Source organism: Oryctolagus cuniculus, chromosome 1 (assembly GCF_964237555.1).
Source record: "Oryctolagus cuniculus chromosome 1, mOryCun1.1, whole genome shotgun sequence".
NCBI lineage: Eukaryota > Metazoa > Chordata > Mammalia > Lagomorpha > Leporidae > Oryctolagus > Oryctolagus cuniculus.
The window spans coordinates 161560950-161583380 of NC_091432.1; the positions used below are offsets into that span (position 1 = coordinate 161560950).

The 22431-nt window shown below is 45.0% G+C and overlaps 1 protein-coding gene across 5 annotated transcripts in view; it reads right to left on the reverse strand.

Annotated features, from left to right (window-relative positions):
* The window catches only part of PIP5K1B (phosphatidylinositol-4-phosphate 5-kinase type 1 beta), a 393421-nt gene that overhangs the window by 166711 nt on the left and 204279 nt on the right, over positions 1-22431 (reverse strand). For all 5 annotated transcript variants that reach the window (XM_051846326.2, XM_008256190.4, XM_017341676.3 and 2 more), the window contains one exon: positions 21646-21714. In XM_051846326.2, coding sequence (XP_051702286.1) covers positions 21646-21714 — 69 coding nt within the window. The remainder of the gene's footprint in view (positions 1-21645; positions 21715-22431) is intronic.

The following is a 22431-nucleotide window of genomic DNA, read 5'->3' on the forward strand; positions in this document are numbered from 1 at the left end:
TAACAACAGGAGGCCTTCAAGGTGAAAAAGGAAGAGGCCACAGAGAGGAGGAGTGAGATACAATGTGACAAGGACTCAACCAGCCACCCCGTGGGCTTTGAGCTCAGAGGAACAGGTAAGGAGCACAAGCAGCCCTAGAAGCTGGGAAAGGATTCTCCTCCTGAGCTGGAGGGACTCAGGAGGAGCTCAGAAAGGAGCAGAGCCCTGTGCCAGCATTTCAGCCCAGCCAGAGGCATATCCGATATCCACCCTACAGAAGTGTAACACAGCAGATTTGTATTCTTTTAAGTTTGTGGTAACTTGTTAAAGTAGTAACAGGAAGCTAGCACATAGACTAATTTGCAAAAAATACTTTTAGGTCCTCTGTAAGGGAAGCACCCCAAACTTTCCACTGTTTGTCCCAGTATCCCCAAAAGCCACTGCTAATTTGCACAAGGCTAAGATGCAGGAGACTGGTTCACATCTCTGTGGTCCCAGTGGATGGCACTGAGCAGGTCCCAGAGGATCATTTGTTGAATGAATGGAAAGGTGACAAGTTTACAATGCAGAAGACAACACGCTGGGCCTTTTAGACAGAATATGGTTGCTACAGGACCTCTCTTGACTGGAGATGACCAAGACAAACCAATAGGAATACAACACTCTGGCTCCTTTCCCTCCTCTTCCTATGAGGTCACTTCTACATCTTGAGCTCTGATACAACAGGTCTCCCTTCAGCTTAAAGAAAAGGTAGGAGGAGGCGTGGATCCATGTTTGTGTACACTGAGATTTTTCTCCAAGAATGAACCTCTCAGGACAGACTTTTAATAATTTCCTGGTGTGTTCATTTCCCCTAAGCCATAAAAAAGGGGTGGAGGTGTGGGAAGCAAGCTCTCCTTTTTCTCTTAGAGGCTTAAATGCTTAAACTCATAGAATCATCTGTTTCTGATCCACAGGGTGCTTAAGGAAGGGAAGGGAAATATTTAAGACATATTTGCTTTTGCACCAAAGGAAAACTATCTCAGGTTCTCTTAAAAACAGAAGAGAAGTAAGATTCAACCTCCTCCCCACTCGTCACCTCCCCAGCACCTTTTCAAACCATCTTGCATGGCCTGAAGCAGAGCAACGGCACCAAGAGCTGATCCGAGGACTGAACAACCAAAACACATTAGCCAAGAAACTCAGAGTACTGAGTGCCACCTACACCCCAAAGTTTACAAGTGAAGAAACAACAGCCCAAATAGAACATGAAATTATATTTAAAATCTCAATGAAAGGAAAACCACAGAATTTCAAGCAGAAAAAACACAAAAATTTTTTTTCTTTGCCAAAATGAGGAGGAATGATTTCAAAAACTTATCCAAAGGAACCTGTGAAAAACATTAAGCCTCAGGATAATTTCCACACAGATTACTCTGGAATAAGGGAATAATGAGCAGGCCTATAGGAAGATGTTTGCAAAATTTCCCCAGACTGGAAGATAATAACAAAATTATTCCATCCATCTGGACTAAGATAACATTTAAATGGAGTAATTGGTGCAATGGTCAAGACATCACTTGGGCCACCTGCAGTCCATACCACAGTGCCTTGGTTCAAATAACAGTTCCACTCTCAGTTCTAGACCAGTTCCGGCAGACTGCTTATGTGTCGCCTGGGAAGCAGAGGGGACGGCTCAAGTAGCTGGATCCCTGCCATCCAGGCACGAGACGTGGATTGAGTTCCTGGCTCCGGGCTTCCTGGTTCACTCCCCAAACCCCTGCTGCTGACAGCATCTGGGAAGTGAAACAGCAAACAGGAAAGCTGCCTCTTTCTTTTAGATTAATAAAACTAATAATCAAGAAAAACATTCACAAAATTAAAAAACAAACATGGTTTTATTAACCACCGGTACTTGCAGTACTCAAAATGCTCTGTTTACAATGCCTGCCTTTCCATGGTCTGCTTAAATCAATTAAATGAAAAAGTCAATATCCAATTAAGAAGGTTAAAAACTTTTACTAAAACTAGAGTCAGAAATAAATTTTCTTAACATAGAAAACAATGTTTCAAGCAAAGGGACAACATTATACTAACGGAAGCAAAGGTATGTCACCCAGGGACTATCTTTTACACACTGATTAATAACCTGTGTGTGTAAGGAATGCACTCTGGGAGGGATATAGGAGCCATCTGTCATCTAGAATCATGAGCAAGAAGAGGTTCTTTTATTAAAGATTCTTCAACACTGTTTTTGAAGATCAAGTTAATAATAAAGACAAAAACATTCAACTACAAAATATTAGTTAGGAAGAGAAAAATTATAACAATACAGACCATATGATTGCTACTTAGAATATCCAAGAATCAGTCACGGGCTAGTGGAAGGGTTAAACGCAGAACACTACCACCACCAGAAACAAAATTAAAACAAAAAATGAGCCATGTAAGTCACGAGGGATGATTCTGAATGTTCTCGCCCCAGAAATATGATAACTATGTTAGGAGATGGATATGTTAATGCTAACTACCCTGATTTATTATACAACACATCAGAATGTATCAAAACAACATTGTATCCCAGGAATATGTACAATTGTGTATGAGTTTGAAAACAAAGTAAAAAAGAATCCTCACCAAAAAACAAACAATATTAAGTCCAATGAAAGACTAGAAAAATATTTAAAAAAAAATGCCAAGTCCTTACTACTAGGTAGCATTTACAAGTAAGAATACAAAGGATAGTCCCATCATTAATAAGAGTGTCAATTGTTAAATCAATAACAGGAGGCGGAAGCCACGGCTCACTTGGCTAATCGTCCGCCTGTGGTGCCGGCACCCAGGGTTCTAATCCCGGTTGGGGTGCCAGATGCCATCCCGGTTGCTCCTCTTCCAGTCCAGCTCTCTGCTGTGGCCCGGGAAGGCAGTGGAGGATGGCCCAAGTGCTTGGGCCCTGCACCCGCATGGGAGACCAGGAAGAAGCACCTGGCTCCTGGCTTCGGATCGGCGCAGTGCGCTGGCTGTAGCGGCCATTTTGGGGGTAAACCAACAGAAGGAAGGCCCTTCTCTCTGTCTGTCTCTCTATCTAACTCTGCCTGTCCAAAAAAAAAAAAAAAAAAAAAAAATCAACAACAGGAGTCACTGTGCACTTACTCCCCATGTAGGATCTCTGCCTTAATGAGTTGTACTATGAGAATTAACTGTAGAACTTGTTTTCAAACAGTACTTTTTACTTTGTTTGTCGATGTGTATGCAAACTGTGGAAATCTTAGTATGAAGATGTATATAAAGTTAATTAAAAACTAATCTTAATGAAGAAGGAGATGGGAGAGGGAGTATGAGGTGGGACAGGAGTGGGAGTGGGAGGGTAGGTATGGGGGGAAGAACCGCTATATTCTCAAAGCTGCACCTATGAAATTTGTATTCATGAAATAAAAGCTTTCTTAAAAAAAGGATAGTCACAGATGTTTTTGATGATGCATATAAATCAATAAACATCATCAGAAAAGTCAAATTTACTGAGAATAAAAATAAATGCAGATTAGAAATGAAAATTAAGGCGTTTCACTTATCCAGCTGTCAAAGATTTCTAGAAATAGTAGTATCCAGTGTTAGCAAGGATTTAGAAAACCAGTACTCCCTCAATCAGCTGAAGGGAGAGGAATCTAAGATAGAATAACCCTTCTGAAAGGTGTTTTAGTAATACAACAGGTTTTCAAAAAGTTCATGGGAAATAGATACTTTGAAAAAACTACGTGGGGCTGGCGCTGTGGCACAGCAGGTTAAGCTGCGGCCTGCTGTGCCGGCATCCGATATGGGTGCCAGTTTGAGCCCCAGCTGTTCCACTTCTGATCCAGCTCTCTGCTATGGTCTGGGAAAGCAGTGGAAAATGGCCCAAGTCCTTGGGCCCCTGCACCGGCAAAGGAGACCCAGAAGAAGTTCCTGACTCCTGGCTTCGGATAGGCACAGCTCTGGCCATTGCAGCCATCTGGGGAGTGAACCAGCACATGGAAGACCTCTCTCTCTATGCCTCTCCTTCTCTCTCCTTCGAATAAATAAATAAATCTTAAAAAAAAAATTACAGATGGATTTCAACTTTTCTTTCACCAAAATAAATTGAACTGTTAACTGCATTTTCCGTAAACTTTCCAAAGTATACTAGGGATGCTAAAATGCTTAGAGCCTTTAATTTGGTTTCTCGAGGTCATGGATCAAGTCCCTTGGGTTCTCTGCTATTTCCCCACCTAACGCAAGCAGGTGCCCAGCTTATCTGCTGGGTTGGAACACAGGGGAACATGCACTGCAGGGCTTGGAAAGACAGACACAAAGACTCCAGTAATCTGAGGCCAGCTGTGGGGCCAGAGCTCTCTGGCCCGGGTGACCTTGCTTTAGCTGAACACTGGTCCACAAACAGGACGGGCAGGGGTGTCTGCAATGCTTCCTACTGCAGGTGGAGAAGGCCAGTTCACATTCTTCATGGAAATGGAAGCCAGAGGGTAAAGCACTGTTGCCCAGGACCCCAAATTTGGCCACTCTGCTTTGTAGACTGGCCTAGGTGTTCCTGGTAGGGACCCTGAGAGCCCAGGGATGCCCCAACTGAGGTACGCCACATGAGCTCTGGCAAGACACCTGCTTCTGAGCTATGACTCCACCTGCAACAACTCAGGACCTACATTCAAAAAGGACACATCCTCAATTTAGCAAGATGCTTGTTAACTGAAGCATCTGATATGCTTTAGAAAGTCTTGCTCCAAAATAAATGAATAAAAAAAAGTGGAGGAACCATCAATGCATGCTACAAATTCCAAAAGGAAATGGAAAGTTTGTACATTGCAAGTACACTGAATACTTCCTTGAGAAACAAAGTTTCTTCTTACAAAGTAGACTCTCAGAAGACGCCTTCCTTTGATCTGGTTCTCAATGAAATGTCATTGCTTCAAGATCTCTTTTGTATGCGTAACTGTAGTACACCCTAATCTTAAGGTTATATCCAAAACAAACACTCCACAGAACATAGGAGGGTAGAGGAATGGTGAAATCCTTTTGTCTTCAAGTTTACAATCACGAATAAGTTAAAAAATAATGAAATATTTTGGGGGGAAGGGACCATGGTGCTTAACTCTTTTATGATTTTCATTAAAATGCATGCAAAACAAAACTGGAAAAATGGGCTGGCACTGTGGCAGAGTGGGTCAAGTCGCTGCTGTCCCAGCCAGCATCCCATATAGGTACCAGTTTAAGTCCCTTCTACTCCTCTTCCAATCCAGCTCTCTGCTATGGCCTGGGAAAGCAGTAGAAGATGGCCCAAGTCCTTGGGCCCCTGTATCCCTGTGGGAGACCCAGAGGAAGCTCCTGATTCCTCTTCAGATCAGCCCAGCATTGGCCATTGCAGCCATCTGGGGAGTGAAACAGTGGATGGAAGACCTCTCTCTCTGTCTCTTCCTCTCTCTAACTCTACCTCTCAAGTAAGTAAATAAAAAATCTTTAGAAAAGAGCATAAAATGAATACAATTAATAAAAAACCTGGAGAATATCAATTCAGACCCAAATACCCTCACCTTACTATCTTCACTGCATTCCACTGTACTCTGTGACCCTCAGGAGAATGGCATTCATTGTCCCCATACTTCCATTGCAGGAAGAGCAGTCAGACTGTATAACAGCAGAAAGAGAGGAGAAGGGTTTCTTGAACTACAGCTGCTTATAATTAAATCAGACACCGAGAGATGGTAAGGAAGCTACCATAGAAAACCTACAAGTGCTCTTTAAAATGATGGAAAGCAAATAAGCAAAACAAAACAAAACCCACTTTCCCTCTTTGGGATTAGTGTTTTGTTTTTTTTTTTTTTTTTTAAGATTTCTTTACTTATTTGAAAGACAAAGTGACAGAGAGTATCTTAGGTCTATTGGTTCACTCCCCAAATGGCTACAATAGCTGGAACTCAGACAGATCCAAGCCTGGAGCATGGAACTCCATCCAAGTCTCTCACATGGGTGACAGGTGCCCAAGAACTTGTGCCATCTTCTGATGCTTTCCCAGGCACATAAGCAGGGAGCTGGATAGGAAGTGGAGCAGCTGGGACTCAAACCACTGCTCCGATATAGGATGCTGGCATTGCAGGAGGCCCTTTAATCCACTGTGTCAAAACACCCTGCCTAAGGAATAGGGTTTTTTTTTTTAAAGGTGTTTTTAATACCCAAAGGTTAGATATGCTATAGAATTCCAAGGCTCTTTGAAAAAACCTTGTCACTTCCAATAGTTAGTAACAGGAACTGTCATGGAAAGAGAAGAGAGTTCCTAAGTCACTTATGATTCCAAACTCTGAGTAATGTGAGTAGCTGGGAGCAGAACAAGCATGCGTCCCAGGCGGCAGCTTGACACACTGTACCACCATGCTCGGCCGCTGAGGGCAGCTTTAACATCAACACTCCTCCATGATTTTGCAAGGAAGTTAACTGCTTTTACAACTGCTGGGTTATTGTGCCCTCTGGCTTCCTCTAAAATAGCAAACCCTAGTACTCACTGATCCAGCCCCTTCCTCGTAGCACAGGAAAGGGTGCTGTGCTGGGGAGACAGGCTACCAACCAGCCCCCAGACCTGACACCTGCACAGTCACTGGCATCCATCTTCGGCAGGGGTGGGGAACCTTTTTTCTACCAAGGACCATCTGGATATTTACAACATTGTTTGAGGGCCATACAAAATTACCAACTAAAATATTAGCCTGCTATAGGTGTATTAAATTTCAAGTCCTGCCTGCAGCTGCCTTCTTTGATTTCACAGGCCTTCACCAACCCTACCGCTGATCTGAGTAAGCTCTGATTGGGTTCAAATCCAGGAAGAACAGAACCATTAAGTGACAGAGCTGGTTAAAGCTTGACTTTCTACATTTGTTGCTGACATACTTCTACCAGCAGCTGATCCTAAGCAATCTGTGAACTACACACAAAGTGGCTTCAGGATGCCACATCACTAATAACCAACTTTTAGACACCTACACAGTGACCCATGACACAGAAAACCACTAACATCTTTGAAACAGGAAAAGCCATGGGAACCAAACTGAACCTTTTCAAAGTGTGCTCCCTAGGATTCAAATAATCAAACTACAAATTCTACCCTCTTCTGCCCTGCACCACCTCCGCCTTCCCCTACATATATCTCATCTCTAACTGCAGATCTGCAACTGTAGGCTCAATCTGGGACATCTCGAACAATTTTAGAATAAAGAAAAAGCAAGCCATCTCTCGAAAGTGTCATGCCAGGCACTGGGCTGTGAGGGAAGATACGGCAAGGCTCCTGCTCTCCAGCAGCTCATGGTGCAGCCAGCAAGACAAAGGTGCAAACAACTGTTAGGAAACCAAGCCACCCATAATACAACACAGGTGAGTGCATGGTACTAAGGGGAGCCTGGGAAGCGGTGACTTATGGCACCCATGTGGGAAAGAAGGGAAAGGAAGCGGCAGAGCCGTCCTGGAAGAAGACCTTACAGAGCAGCCCGCATCTGCGCAGAGGAATGGAGATGCAGAAGAGGCCAGCGAGACATCCTGTGTGGCCAGAGTCCAAGACTTGCCCACTGGGATGGACTGTAAAGGCCCCACCTGCTGCAGTGCGCACTTTTTCTGTAGGTAACAGAAGGCCAGGGGGGATTATAAGTCAATGACTTGGCCAATTGGCTTGTTCTAAAAATATAACCTCTGTGGGGGAGGATCCTAGGAGGAAATATGGAAATACAGATGTTTCACAGTCCTGGGACCTCTTTTGTCCACCTCTGTAAACAATTCATGCAGATCTACAGGTTGACAAACGGAAGCCGGATCCCAGGCCTCTTCCCTGAGTTCCAAATCCACACTGCCAACTCAGTTTTCTCCTTCACTGACATTCCCAAACCACATGCCCAGGTTGGCAGAGTTCCTTTTCCCTCACCATTTCTCTCCATCCTGATAATGTCCACTAACACCTATCTACCCAGGAGCCCAAGCTAGAATCCTGAAGCATCAGTCATTCCTATCATGCCTCCCACATCCACATGAGTCCAGCCTGCGTCAACTCTGAAATATCTCTCTCACTTGTTCTTCTCTTCGCTTCCTGTTCACCATCTTCCTCCAGGGCACTGTCCATTTCTCTAACGCAGGATTTCCTAGCTTAGCATGACTGAATTTTGGGGCTGATCGTCTTCCATGGTGGTGGTGATGGGAATGCCCTGTGTCTTGCACGATATGCCGCAGCATTGCTGGTCCTCACCTACCATGTGACAGCAACACGCCTCCAACTGTGACAGCATCGTCCCAACTATAACAGCATTGGCCAGTGGCCCCTGGGAGACCCATTGCTCTCCCCCAGTGGTCTACTCTCCTTGCAAACTCTCCATCACATGGGCTTCTCATCCATGGTCATGAATCTACCAAGCTGCCTCCTGGGCATGGTAAATGCCCTTCTTTCTATCAAATGCTCTTCCTCCCCCTCTTCTCATGGCTCCTCCTCACTCTTGCGATCCCAGCACTGGGGTCACCTCCCCGAATGCCTTATTGAAAAGGCAGCACCCCTGACTTCCTTTATTTTCATTATAGCCCATTTTTTTTCTATTTTATTTATTTGAGACACAGAGACAGACAGTGAGAATGCCTCCCATCTGCTGGTTCACTCCCCAGATGCCTGTAGTGGCTAAGGCAGGGTCAGGGCCAAAGCTGGGAACCCAGAACACACTGACTTGAGCCAATCCCACTGCTTCCCTGAAGTCAGGAGCCAGAACCAGAAATCAAACCCAGGCACTCTGATGTGGAACATGGGCATCTCAACCGCTAGGCTAACTTACTTTCTCTCTCTCTCTCTCTCTCTCTCTCTCTCTCTCAAGATATTTATTTGAGGCCGGCGCCGCGGCTCACTAGGCTAATCCTCCACCTAGCGGCGCCGGCACACTGGGTTCTAGTCCCAGTTGGGGCGCCAGATTCTGTCCCGGTTGCCCCTCTTCCAGCCCAGCTCTCTGCTGTGGCCAGGGAGTGCAGTGGAGGATGGCCCAAGTGCTTGGGCCCTGCACCCCATGGGAGACCAGGAAAAGCACCTGGCTCCTGGCTCCTGCCATCGGATCAGCGCGGTGCGCCGGCCGCAGCGCACCAGCCGCGGCAGCCATTGGAGGGTGAACCAACGGCAAAGGAAGACCTTTCTCTCTGTCTCTCTCTCTCACTGTCCACTCTGCCTGTCAAAAAAAAAAAAAAAAAAAGATATTTATTTGAAAGACAAAGTTACAGAGAGAAAGGGAAAGGCAGAGAGACACAGAGATCTTCATCTGCTGGTTCGCTCCCCAAAAGGCCCCAACAGCCAGGGCTAGGTCAGGCTGAAGCCAATACCAGACCTCCATCCTGGGTTCCCATGTGGGTGGCAGGGACGCAAGTACTTGGACTGTCAACCACTGCTTTCCCAGGTGCGTTAGCAGGGAGCTCCACTGGAAGCGGAACAGCTGGGAATCGAGCTGGAGCCCATATAGGATGCTGGTTTAACAAGCAGTTACTTTACCATCTAAGCCACAAAGCAGGCCTCTTCTGCCTTTTCTCTTCATGGCACTTTTAAAGTTGGCAATTATTTGACAGAATTTATATTTAAATATATGCATATATATGGTTGGTCTGTATTATCACAACAATGAAGGCATTGTTAGAGCAGAGACTATGTCTTGGCCTCTGTTCTACCCTCAAGGTCTAGCTCAGTGCCAGGCTAAATAAACTCTTGTCAACTGGATAAGTGAGTGCATGGACATAAATCAAATGCATTTCACAGTCCAGGCACTAACCACACCCATAAAAATGACAAGGTCACAGTACAAAAGCTGAGCACAGGAGAATTAGAATGCTATCAGACAGCTTCTGTTCAGCTGTGCGTTCAATATCCGAACGCTCCGTGATCCATAACACAGACAGAGGCACATCCTGAATGAGTGGAAATCAGGCAGATGAGAGCAGTACAAGGTCTCCACTAGGAGAAAAGTGCACTAAGCCCCATAAACAGTTAGAAACTTTCCTTGTAACTGAACTTAATCTGCCTACAGATGAACACACATAACAGAGTTGGGGGGAAAAACAACCACACACAGTAGGACTACAAATATTAATTTTACAGCTCCACAGAGACACACACCACTGCCTCTTCCTTCTCTTCTTAATACGTGCTCAGTGTCTCCAGGGCAGCAGCCTCCACGGGAGCCCTGGGTAACCTCAGCTTTCTTTCTGTGCTATAACGAAAGTTACCAACACACGAGCAATAGACAGGGAACTGAATTCACCAGAAAATACAGGCATACCACTTGGGAGAATTTTCTCCCTAAATGGTAACCTTCCTACCCATTGCTTTCTTTACAAGTTTTTTTTTTTTTTTTTTTTGCTACTGAACAGATTATTAGTTATTACCCTTTGTGTGACAGTCTATACAACTGCCAGGTTTTAAAACATGTTCTTTTCCTAATTTGACAACTCAAAATATGCCACAGATGCCGAGTGGATCTCATCCCTCACTGTCAGCTCTGGGTGCTGCATTCAAGTATAATTTTTAAAATTATCACTTTATATTCATCTTCTTATTTTCAGTATTCCACACAGGGTCCACGGGATCTATTTATTTTGCATTTTGAAATTGGTATATACTCTCTAGAAAAAGCTATTCTTGAGACTACAGTTCAGATTCTGTATTCAAAGGGAAGATCCACTTCACATGAGGAAATAAGATTTAAAACCATTGAGGGGCCCGTGCTGTGGTGTAGCGAGTAAGGCTGCTGCCTGCAGTGCCGGCAACCCATGTGGGTGCCAGTTTGAGTCCCGGTTGCTCCACTTCCAATCCCGCTCTCTGCTGTGGCCTGGGAAAGCAGTAGAAGATGGCCAAAGTCCTTGGGCCCCTCTACTCACATGGGAGACCCAGAGGAAGCTCCTGGCTCCTGGCTTCAGATCAGTGTAGCCCTGGCCATTGTGGCCAATTGGGGAGTGAACCAACGGATGGAAGACACCCCCCCACCTCCCTCCCTCCATCTCTCTCTCTCTCTGCCTCTCCTTTTCTCTCTGTGTAACTCTCAAATAAAGAAAATCTAAAAAAATGGAATCAATGGTTTTAAAAATCATTCAATTTCATTCATCTTTCATTCTTTTTTAAAGATTTTATTTATTTGAAAGGCAGAGGCTGGCGCCGCGGCTCACTAGGCTAATCCTCTACCTGTGGCGCCAGCACACCAGGTTCTAGTCCCGGTCAGGGCGCCGGATTCTGTCCCGGTTGCCCCTCTTCCAGCCCAGCTCTCTGCTGTGGCCTGGGAGTGCAGTGGAGGATGGCCCAAGTGCTTGGGCCCTGCACCCCATGGGAGACCAGGAGAAGCACCTGGCTCCTGCCATCGGATCAGCGCGGTGCGCTGGCCGCGGCAGCCATTGGAGGGTGAAGACCTTTCTTTCTGTCTCTCTCTCTCACTGTCCACTCTGCCTGTCAAAAAAAAAAAAAAAAAAAAGGCAGAGTAACAAAGAGAGAGGAGAGAGACAGAGAGAAAGGAGAGAGAGAGGAGAGAGAGAGAGAGAGAGAGGGAGATCTTCCATTTGCTGATTCCCTCCTCAGATGGCTGCAATGGCTGGGGCTGAGACAGGCTGAAGTCAGGAGCCAAGAGCTTCTTGCGGGTCTCCCACATGGGTAGTAGGGACCCAAGCTCTTGGAACACCTTCTGCTGTTTTTTTTCCAGGCTATTAGCAGGGAGCTGTAGCAGAAATAGAGCAGCTGGGACTCGAACCAGCACCCACATGGGATGCTGGCATCACAGGAAGTGGCTTTACCCACAACACCACAATGCTGGCCTCTCCATTCATCTTTCAAACTGTCACAAGCAGCTGTGCTCTGTAGACACCACAGTGGTCAGAAAGTAGCATGGTGGGGAAGGTCTGGCAGGTGGTAAAAACAGCTGGATTAACATCCCCACCTGTCACCCACTTGCTCTGAATCTGCAATTCTTTCATCAAAACAGTCGTTCCTGAGCACTTACAAGGGACTGGTTCCTGGGCCTCCCTGAGATGCCAAAATACACAGATGGGGGTGGGTGTTTGGCAGAGTGGGTAACTGGGATGCCTACATTCCATACTGGAGGACCTGGGCTCAAGTCCCACTTCCACTTTTGATTCAGCTTCCCGCTACCGTGCTCCCTGGAAGACAGCAGGTGATGGTTCAAGTACTTAGGTCTCTGCCACCCAAGCAGAGACTGGATTTAGTTCCAGCACCCTTCTTGGCCTGGCCTCGCTCTTGCTGTTGTTAGCATTTGGGGAGTGAAGAAGTAGATGGGAGCTCTCTTCCTCTGTTTCTTTCTTATCTCTGCCTTTCAAATAAATAAAATTTATTTAAAAAAATCTGTGGATATTCAGGTCTGTTACACAAAATGGTGTATTACACAAATTCTGTGTTCTTTAAATCATCTCTAGACTACTTATAACACCTAATACAATGGACTCCAAATAGTTAGACTGTATTGTTTAGGGGGTAATTACAAGAAAGAAAGTTCATCCATGTTCAGTACAAGCATGATATTTTCCCAAACATCTTTGATCCATGGTTGGTTGAACTCAAGGCCGCAGAGGCCACAGATATGGGGAATAAAGGTGAAATGAACTAATAATTCTAAAATGCAGACATGGTAGCGGGCACACAAGTATACTACAGACTTCAGAAATGACAGTTCTGACTATAACCCTATCTCTTAAAATTATTTCTCAATGGTAATAATTATGCCATGATTCACTACATTAATGCTTCTGACTAGAATAAACTCAATGGGATTTGACAAACAAAATTGTTCCAGTAGGCAATGAACATAAAACAGCCAAGGTTCAAAGTTTGCTCATGGCACACACCCTATGAGTGAAGCAGATGGCAAACAGGCACCTAACGTACACTGAGGGTCTTCTGTCTCAGAATTCAGAATAAAGGATTCTAGGATTTAAAATTTCTACATTCTTACATGAGAGCATAAGAGTTACCTTGGGGAAAAAGAAACAAAAAACAAACAACTCTTAAATATCCAGACAACACGAGGGAGAGGCCCCACAGGCCTTAGGACCAGGGGGCTGCTGACCAGATCAGAAGCCTGTAGCCAGGCCATGTTAGAGCCCCTCTCTAACCATGAAGCTCACCTTCTCACTGCTTAAGTTTTAAAACACAACAGCAGAGGTGTAGTGGGTAAAGCTGCTGCCTGCAACACTGGCATCCCATATGGGCACTCGTTCGAGTTCTGGCTGTTCTACTTCCAATCCAGCTTCTTGCTAACACACCCAAGAAAGCAGCAGAGGATGGCCCCAATGCTTGGGCTCATGCATCCACCTGGGAGACCAAGAAGAAGCTCCTGGCTCCTGGCTTCAGCCTGGCCCAGGCCCGGCTGATGTGGCCATTTGGGGAGCAAACCAGTGGATGGAAGCGTTCGCTCTCTCTCTCTCTCTCTTGCTCTCTCTCTGTGTCTTTCCCTCCCTCCTTCCCTAGTTTCATCTCTCCCTCTGTCTGAAACTCTGTCTTTTGAATAAATAAAAGTAAATCTTAAACAAAACAAAACACTACCACAGCAGTCCCATATCAGGAACACAGCTTTCTCTCTCATTTCAAAAGCCATTGCTGTTGGACAATGTTCTGTCCCAACAGTCACAGGTACTTGTCTAATGCCCAGATCTAGTTACAGCCAGCACCAGGAAGTGCTGAGGGAGGCAGTCACAGGGCCACCTTGCTCTGTTCTCCCAGACAAATATGAAAATCAGAAGCACAGCAACCATGCTCTGGCTAATAAAAGCAGCGACTTCACTCATTAGTATTCTACTTGGCCAGGATGTGTTCACATCTGTGAAACTGCTTGATCCTCACAGCACCATAGCAGGTCAGGGTAAGTATTAATTACATTTTATTCATGAGAAAAATTGACAACCAGATCAGTGAAGAAAAATGCCCAAGGTTACAAACTAGTATCTAGAAGCAGAGAACTTACATCCATGCTTCTCCTAAAAAGGTACTAAGGGTTTTCAGCCTTGGCATTGGTAACACCTGGGCAATTCTTTGCTTTGGAGATCTGTCCCGGGCATTGTAAATTGCAGCATCCTTGGCCACTACCTCCAAGAAACCAACAGCACCATCCCCCAATCAAACAAACCTCTACACATCACCAGGTGTTCCCCGGGGGCCAAACTGTCCACTTGAGAACCACCGGATTAGGGTTCTGGAAGACTGTGAAGCAGAAATGACATGCAGAGTGCCCAAGGGCTGCTCTTGCTAGAGCCAAAGTGGTTGCTATTCGCCACAACCACCACACACTGCAAACACAAGGATGTCTCTGTGAAGCCACAGAATGCGGATACACCAGGGCAGAGAACCCACTTGCTTGTTTCGTGGCAGTAGCAACTTTTTTTTTTTTTTTTTTTTTTTTTTTTACAGGCAGAGTAGACAGTGAGAGAGTGAGAGAGAGAGAGAGAGAGAGAGAGAGAAAGGTCTTCCTTTTGCCATTGGTTCACCCTCCAATGGCTGCCGCGGCCAGCGCCGGCGCACCGCGCCTATCTGAAGGCAGGAGCCAGGTACTTATCCTGGTCTCCCATGGGGTGCAGGGCCCAAGTACTTGGGCCATCCTCCACTGCACTCCCTGGCCACAGCAGAGAGCTGGCCTGGAAGAGGGGCAACCGGGACAGAATCCGGCACCCTGACTGGGACTAGAACCCGGTGTGCCCGCGCTGCAAGGCAGAGGATTAGCCTAGTGAGCCGCGGCGCCAGCCTAGTGGCGACTTTCTAGGATCTGAAGGAAAGGAGAGGAGGTCAGGCTCTTGGAAACAAAAACATGTCCAAAGTCCTTCCTCCAAAATTCCGAGAAGTTATTTATTCAGGATTTGAACAGCAACTCAGCCACAGGATTCAAGATTAAATATTCACACAAAAGTCTAGAGAGTCTCTCCCCACCTAGAGAATCTGTGGGCCCAGTTCTCCCCAGAGGCAGCTGCCTGAGCGTCTTTCCAGGGATGTTTTATGAAAAAGACTCTGTTTAAATAAATGCTTCCTCTCAGATCAAAGAGTCTCAGGGCCATTACCTTATTCATGTTTAAAAGGTAATAAAGACATCTTTCCTTGGAATGTGGTTAGGGCCAAGTATTACTTCCGTCCCACTCCTTGCTGCCTGCCTCTGGGGATGGGAAAACTGGCTGACATGCTGGGCTGCCACAGCAGCCAAAGTCTTAAAAACTGGAAACACACACACACACACACACACACACACACACACACACCTAAAAAGCTGGGGCACCGGGGCCAGCATTGTGATGCAGCAGGTTAAGCCTCTGCCTGGGACACTGGCATTCCATACTGGCGCTGGTTCAATATCCTGCTGCTCCACTTCCAATCCAGCTCCCTACTAATGGCCTGGGAAAGCAGTGGAGGATGGCACAAGTTCTTGGACCTCTGAACCCACATGGGAGACCCAGAAGAAGCTCCAGGTTTCTGGCTTCAGCCTGGCACAGCCCAGGCCATTGAGACCATATGGGGAGTGAACCAGCAGATGGAAGATCTCTCTCTCTCTCTCTCTCTCCTTGTCTCTCCTCCTCTCTTTGTAACTCTGCCTTTCAAATAGATTTTTAAAAAATCTTAAAAAAAAAAAAAACTGGGGCACTTGGGTCAAAGATCCCACCACAGGGGCATCCTCATCAGCTGGTCTTGTACTACAGCCTTCTGAGTGCTGCCATCCAGTGCACCTGCCATTGCGGACACCTGCAAAGGAGGCTTGGCATCCATACAGTCAACCTGTTGATGCCAAAGGCTGGTGACCTCTACTACCGACAGCAGCCCGTGGTCCCCAACACCAGAAGTGCCTGCTGGAGGTCTAGTGTGGGCAGACTTAGGGAGGAGGGACAGAGAGGAGAGGGGAGAGGAAGAAAGGCAAATGGTAGGGGTAAATATTTCCCATGTCACAGCAGGCCCTGGTGGTTGGGAAACACCCTTCAAATAGATCACAAAATCAGGATACCATGTGACTAGGTGTTAATAATCTCCTGGAGGAAGAACTGCTCATCGACCCAGCACACGTCACCGAGCTATGTGTTGGCTTCACAAGGGTGGGGTGGGCTGGAGTGGGGCAGGGCTGGGCTGGCCACCTCTTCACATATATAACAGAGAAAACTCCAATCTCTAGTACCAATATTTAACCTCAGTCTAAATCAACCTTCCTAACGTGAACTCATGCCTATCCCGTCTTCCTTCTAAATGAAAGAAAACAAAGCACTCTTTCCCACACTTTTCTACTTCCATCTATGGCAGAAAAATCCTGGTAGCCCCTGTGTCCCCCCCCCCCCCCAATAAAAAACATTCCCCATATCTTTTCCTACTCAACTTTAAATCTGACTTTGTGGCTCAAACAACACAAAAGCCTCCTTATATTATTCTTCCTGACCCCATGCAACTTGCACACTGCCACTAGGCTTGTAGAGTCATGTCAAGAGTGTCTACAACAACGTCACAGTTCCTCATTGCCTGCCTACAAATGTACTGGCCAACATCATAGCCACCAGCCACAGTGCTTATTTACGCTTAAATTAACTAAAATAAGGTCAAATATCCAGTTCCTTGACTCAGTGGCCACAATTCAAATGTGGCTACTGCACCGGTGCAGACCACAGAACACTTTCATCCCTGCAACCACCTCTCCTGGATGGCACTGACCTTGAATGTAAGATTCAAACCTCTCAAACCAGCAACCAAGGCTGGCCAGCCCACACTTCCAAACTGTCATTTAGAGCCAATCCTCACTTCCAAAATCGCCAGTGACCGTTCCTAAACACTGACACTTTGCTTTGTTCAGGCCAGCCTCTCTTATTCCTCCAACACCCCCCACTCACCCGATTCTCTGCCTGGGCTCACCAGACTCCCCAACACTGAGACAATGCGCAGGTGAATCTGAAGGCAATGTCTCTACAGGCACAGGATTTTCTGCCATGATGCAAACAAATGAACTATGATGCATTTTTGTCCTAGCAAAGAGCTCTGCTAACTAACAAGTCTGAGAAAGTCCCAGAAGACTATGATGTGTTTTAAGCTCTTTAGGACTCGTAAGATTGACTTTTTCCCACATGGATCCATACTTTTTCCCCCTAAATAAAATGTAAGGTCATGGGAAGCAGAGACAAGTTCTTACATGTATTTTGTTTGTATTCTCTACCCTACCTCACTTTCCTAAGCCAATAGTGGGTTACAGATTGCAAATTGGCCACTGCAGGAAGGGCAGGCCTGGTCCATGGGTGTGTTTTGTCCAGAGTGCATTCTGATGTTTAGCAAAGATCAGTTGAATACCTGTTGACATTTGAAACTTGGGAGATTACACATCAAAATCCCTATTTCTGGTTTCCCAAAAAAATGAGGCGATCGGGCAGTCCTAGGTGAGCATTCAGGCATAGTTCTGTTAATTGGGCTGAGTGCCACCTGCCCTCTTCAAAGAAGGCACTAATTCTCCAGTCTACCAAGGTCCTCCTCGTGATTTCACTCTCATTATCTGCCTGGCCCCTGTAGGCTTTTGCATTTGTAACTCTTGCAGAAGACAATAAATTAACTGAGAATGCAAGTGCCTCCTGTGCAAATACAGCCAGGCAGCCACAAATGTCTACCTTAGTAGGCAACATGTTTGTTTTAAACAGCTAAAAGCAAACTTCTTATTTGAGCCATTAGCTGAAGGCATTAACATTACTGCTGATTCTCAACATTCTTTTTGGGCTTGCCAAAACTGATAATGGATTAGGGAAATGGTCAAGTGGAAGAACAAAAAGCAGCCAACCTAAATAACCATGTGCAAATAATAGACACAGAGAGTATAAAATTGTTCCATGAACACTCAGTGTTCCCTAAGTCACAGCATTCATGATGCTGAGTGTTGCTGGCAGCTGTCCAATAGATCTGGAGCTCAGGACAGAAGGAAAGTTGAAGCCTGCTGGTTAACCCTAACTCATGCTGTTTTCTCCTTTTGATCACCTCATTATAGAGTACTGTAAACCTACAAGCCTTTTCCTATCTTGCCTCCCCCACTGGACCGTGAGTTCCTTATGAACTCTTTGTTTTCTTCTCTGTTCTTAGCACAACCAGGGATTGATTAACCTGGGATCCACAGATTGGCTTGAGACAGAAGCAAAACCACAACCATGAACAGAGCTCTTCAAACAGGTGCACACCTGAGAGTCAGAGCTTCAGGACCAGGAAGGAAATTTGACTCCAAGGTATCTGTGAAGGGACACAGCTAATGAAACACATCATGGCTTTGCTGACACACATTCTGTTAGCTAACATTTTCAGTGCGTTTTTAGTTTGTTGTTTGCAAAGTACAGCTTGCATGCTTTCACTAAGGTCCTGGGTCAAAATGCTATTGCGTGAGCCACTCACACATGCTGCTGTTAAATACCAAGTGAAGAAAGAGTAAAACCGCTTTTTTTTTTTAACAGGCAGAGTGAGAGAGAGAGAGAGAGAGAGAGAGAGAGAGAGAAAGGTCTTCCCTTTCCGTTGGTTCACCCCCCAAGGGGCCACAACCGATCCAAAGCCAGGAACCAGGTGCCTCCTCCTGGTCTCCCATGCGGGTGCAGGGCTCAAGGACCTGGGCCATCCTCCACTGCCTTCCGGGGCCACAGCAGAGAGCTGGCCTGGAAGAGGGGCAACCGGGACAGAATCCGGCACCCCAACCAGGACTAGAACCCGGGGTGCCGGCGCCACAGGTGGAAGATTAGCCAAGTGAGCCGCGGCGCTGGCCCAAACCCCTTTTCTTTGGCACCTGTAACCCAACCATGTGCAAACACAGTAATCACAATATTTAATTCACATTTCTCCATCTTGTCTGAAGGGGTACCACAAAATCTGACAGACGCTTTTTTTTTTTTTTAAGATTTATTTATTTATTTGAAAGTCAGAGTTACACAGAGAGAGGAGGAAAGGCAGAGAGAGAGAGAGAGAGAGAGAGAGAGAGAGAGAAGAGAGAGAGGCCTTTCATGCACTGGTTTACTTCCCAATTGGCTGCAATGGCTAGAGCTGTGCCAATCCGAAGCCAGGAGCCAGGAGCTTGTTCTGGGTCTCCCACATGGGTGCAGGGGGCCCAAGGACTTGGGCTATCTTCTACTGCTTTCCCAGGCCATAGCAGAGAGCTGGATTGGAAGTGGAGCAGCTGGGACTCAAACCAACACCTATATGGGATGTTGGCACTGCAGGGGGTGGCTTTACCTGCTATGTCACAGTGCTGCCCCCTGTGTTCAATCTGAACACTCTCCTTATCTTTAACTAATTTAATGATTCTTTCACAATAGGAAATGGAGTTAACAACTATATCTTGCTCAGTTTCTCCAGGTTTGTGAAAGACATGCATTTCTTCTCTAAATGTAAATAAACCATATTATTTAGTAATAATGCTCAAATTATGGTGGAGTCCCATGACTGTCTTACCAGCTAGATTCCACAATCAACCTTTCCTTCATTTTTGATAATAGTGATAACATCTGCTTATCTCCCATGTTTTACACTCACAAATTCATTCAAAGTTCACATTCACGGGTTTCCTCTACACTAAGGTCAAGTCCTTTTATCTGGATAGAGATACAAACATATTCACAATAGCCAACGTGCTTCTTATTATCACCTCTCCTGACTCCACCATTAATACCTTCTCCAGTCTGATGACCAGTCTGCTTAATGAAGAATTAAACTGAGTAATTCGCTGGACTCTTAGTAAAGCAACATGTTCTTAAATGATCCATTCTCGCTGTGTTCACCAATGTTTTATGTATTGAGCATTAAAGCTCTAGGTGTTATGCTGGTTTTATTGTTTATGTGTTTGTAGCTGTTTTTCTCAGAGACCACATCTCTCTCCCTCCACTGAGTATCCTTTCTAAAATTAGAGATCATGGTAAAGATTTCTATCATTAGCACACATTACAAAAAACAAAACAAAACTAAAAAAAACCTGTTGGGTTACTATTGTCACTGTTGCTCCCTCAGCTTCCCAGAGTCTGCTATATTGATTGGAATTATTTCATACCACAGAATCTCATTCATAGTTTTTATAACCTTGCTGAGTCAAATACCCAATAAGTGACATTAATCACAGAACCATATCTAAAATATTACTGAAATCCTGCTTTAATAAATTCAGGGTCAGGGCACACTTAGCAACTCTAAGATGCCTTGGTCATATTCTTTCTACTACTTCTGCATCACCATAGAGCTCCTGCAGGTCAGAATTCAGCCTAGAATCTCAGGACATCTTCATGTCATTCCTGAACACTGCCCACAAGTGACCTGAAGTAATAACAGCTGGCAACTGAACCATCTCTGTGTTGGCCTCCTGCTCTGCTGAATTCACAAGCAGTTTCGGATAAACAAAACAGGATTCGGTTTTACTTGTGTCTAAAAATCAGTAACAGTGCACTGTGCAAGGTGAGTCCTCGGAGTCAACCTCACCCTACTGTCCCCAATCACTTTATCACTCTGAATGACAATCACCCTGTTGATATTTCTAGGTTTGGCTGGAAAAGTCAGATAAAAAAGATATACAAGGAAAAAGGGCAACATCTCCTACATGGAAATGGAATAGGAAGTCCCTCGTGTCAGTTCCAGAATCTGGTCAAACCAGAAGATCCATGTACTTCATGCCAAAGCTTCTCCCTAGCTATCCACCAAACAATAAAAGGAAAATGAAATATAGAAACTTCAAGTATAATAAAACTTCAATTTCCAAACCTCCTACTCCAAAGAGGGCAAGAAGAAAAAAATATTTTAAAAGCTAAAATGTATAGTCAATTTATAATAAGGAGTAATGGTGCCTAGGAACATGCTTTACCCAGTAATGTTTCTGAACATTAGTATGGTTGCTAGGAGCCAAGAATCTAAAAAAATCAAAGAGTGGTAGGGTAAGACACACTGGAAAGGCTGGAAAAAGTGATTTTTGTTAAATGGGCAGAAGACACAAAATCTTAGAAGTTTATATAAGGTAAAGGAGGCAAAAGTAGATTTTTAAAAGTCTACTGAAGAGAAGTAAGAAAAATAAAGGATTCTAACACCAGCCACAGTACACTACATATGCACAGAGCCCGCTTCTTAGGAATTAGGGTCTTCAAATAACCACCTTCCTCTAATATTCCCTATCATGCTACCACACAGAAAAATGTCTTCCAATGAAGCCCACACCCTAATCCTTGGGAACTGAGATCAAACGATGTTACAGGGCAAGAAGGGGTTAAGGGGATTATGGTTGCTAATCAGGTGAATAAAAGAAATTCTTCTGGATTATCCAGGAAGGCACTAAGTAATCACATAGGTCCTTTAAAGAGTAACAGAGCCTTAGAGAGACTCCAGGGCCACTGCTGGCTTTGAAATGGCAGGGAGCCATGGCATAGAGAACCCAGGCAGCATGCAGGAGCTGGACACTCACAAGGTGACAGACTTTCCCCCTGGACTCCCAGGAAGGAATGTGGCACCCGGATCTCAGCCCAGGGAGGCCCAGGTTAGTCTTGTGACCTACAGAACTCCAAGATAATACAGAAGTGTCATTTAAGTCACCAGGCTTCTGGTATTTACAGAGCCAAAAGGAAACAGAGAGCAACTTACAGCAGCTTTGGAGGAAGTAGAAGCCCACAGCCACACTATCTGACCAAGAAATAACTCAGTGCTTCTCTTTCCAAGTGAAAGAAAGAAAATAAAACACTCACCTTTTTATAGGTTTTTTCTTCATTTTGTTTTCCAGGTGCTGCATCTCCATTTTCAGCAGCAGACGACATCTGCAAGAGAAGAGTGTGCCCATCTGAGTTTAAACTTTACTCAGAAATACAACATCTTAGCAATGCTAACTCAAGGGTGCATGTGAACTCTGCTTTTGTTGTCATTACTGTAAGTTTTAAGAAAAGAATAAAGAAATTCTCAGAATACTAAAAAAAAAATCTGTGCGAGTCAATGCTTCAAAAATAAACTTTACTTGTAAATCATTTTGGTAGCTTTTGGCTAAGACCTCAAAAGCATAGGCAATGAAAGAAAAACTAGACAAATGGGACTGGATCAACTCAAGCAGCTTCTGTGTAGCAAAGAAAACAAGAAGCTGTAGAGGTTAGCAACAGAAAGGGAGAGAATATTTGTAAACCATTCATTTGACAAAGGGTTAATATCAAGCATACAACAGGAACTCAAAAAGTCAACAATAACAAAAACTCAATGAAATTAAGAAATCAGCAAAGGATATGAACAGACATTTCTCAAATGAAGAAATACAAATGACTAACAAATGGATGAAAAAATGTTCAGTTCCATGAGGGAAATGCAAATTAAAACCACAATGAGAATATGGCCAATATGGCCAAACAGGGAGGGAGCATAATGCTCTAGCCTAAGGGAAGATAGTTAAAAAAAGTGTAGACAGTATAATCTCAGCGAAGAGTGAGGGAGAAAATTCCATGCAAATTAAACAGACACTGTGGATGTGCGTGGAGGGTGTGGATGAGCAC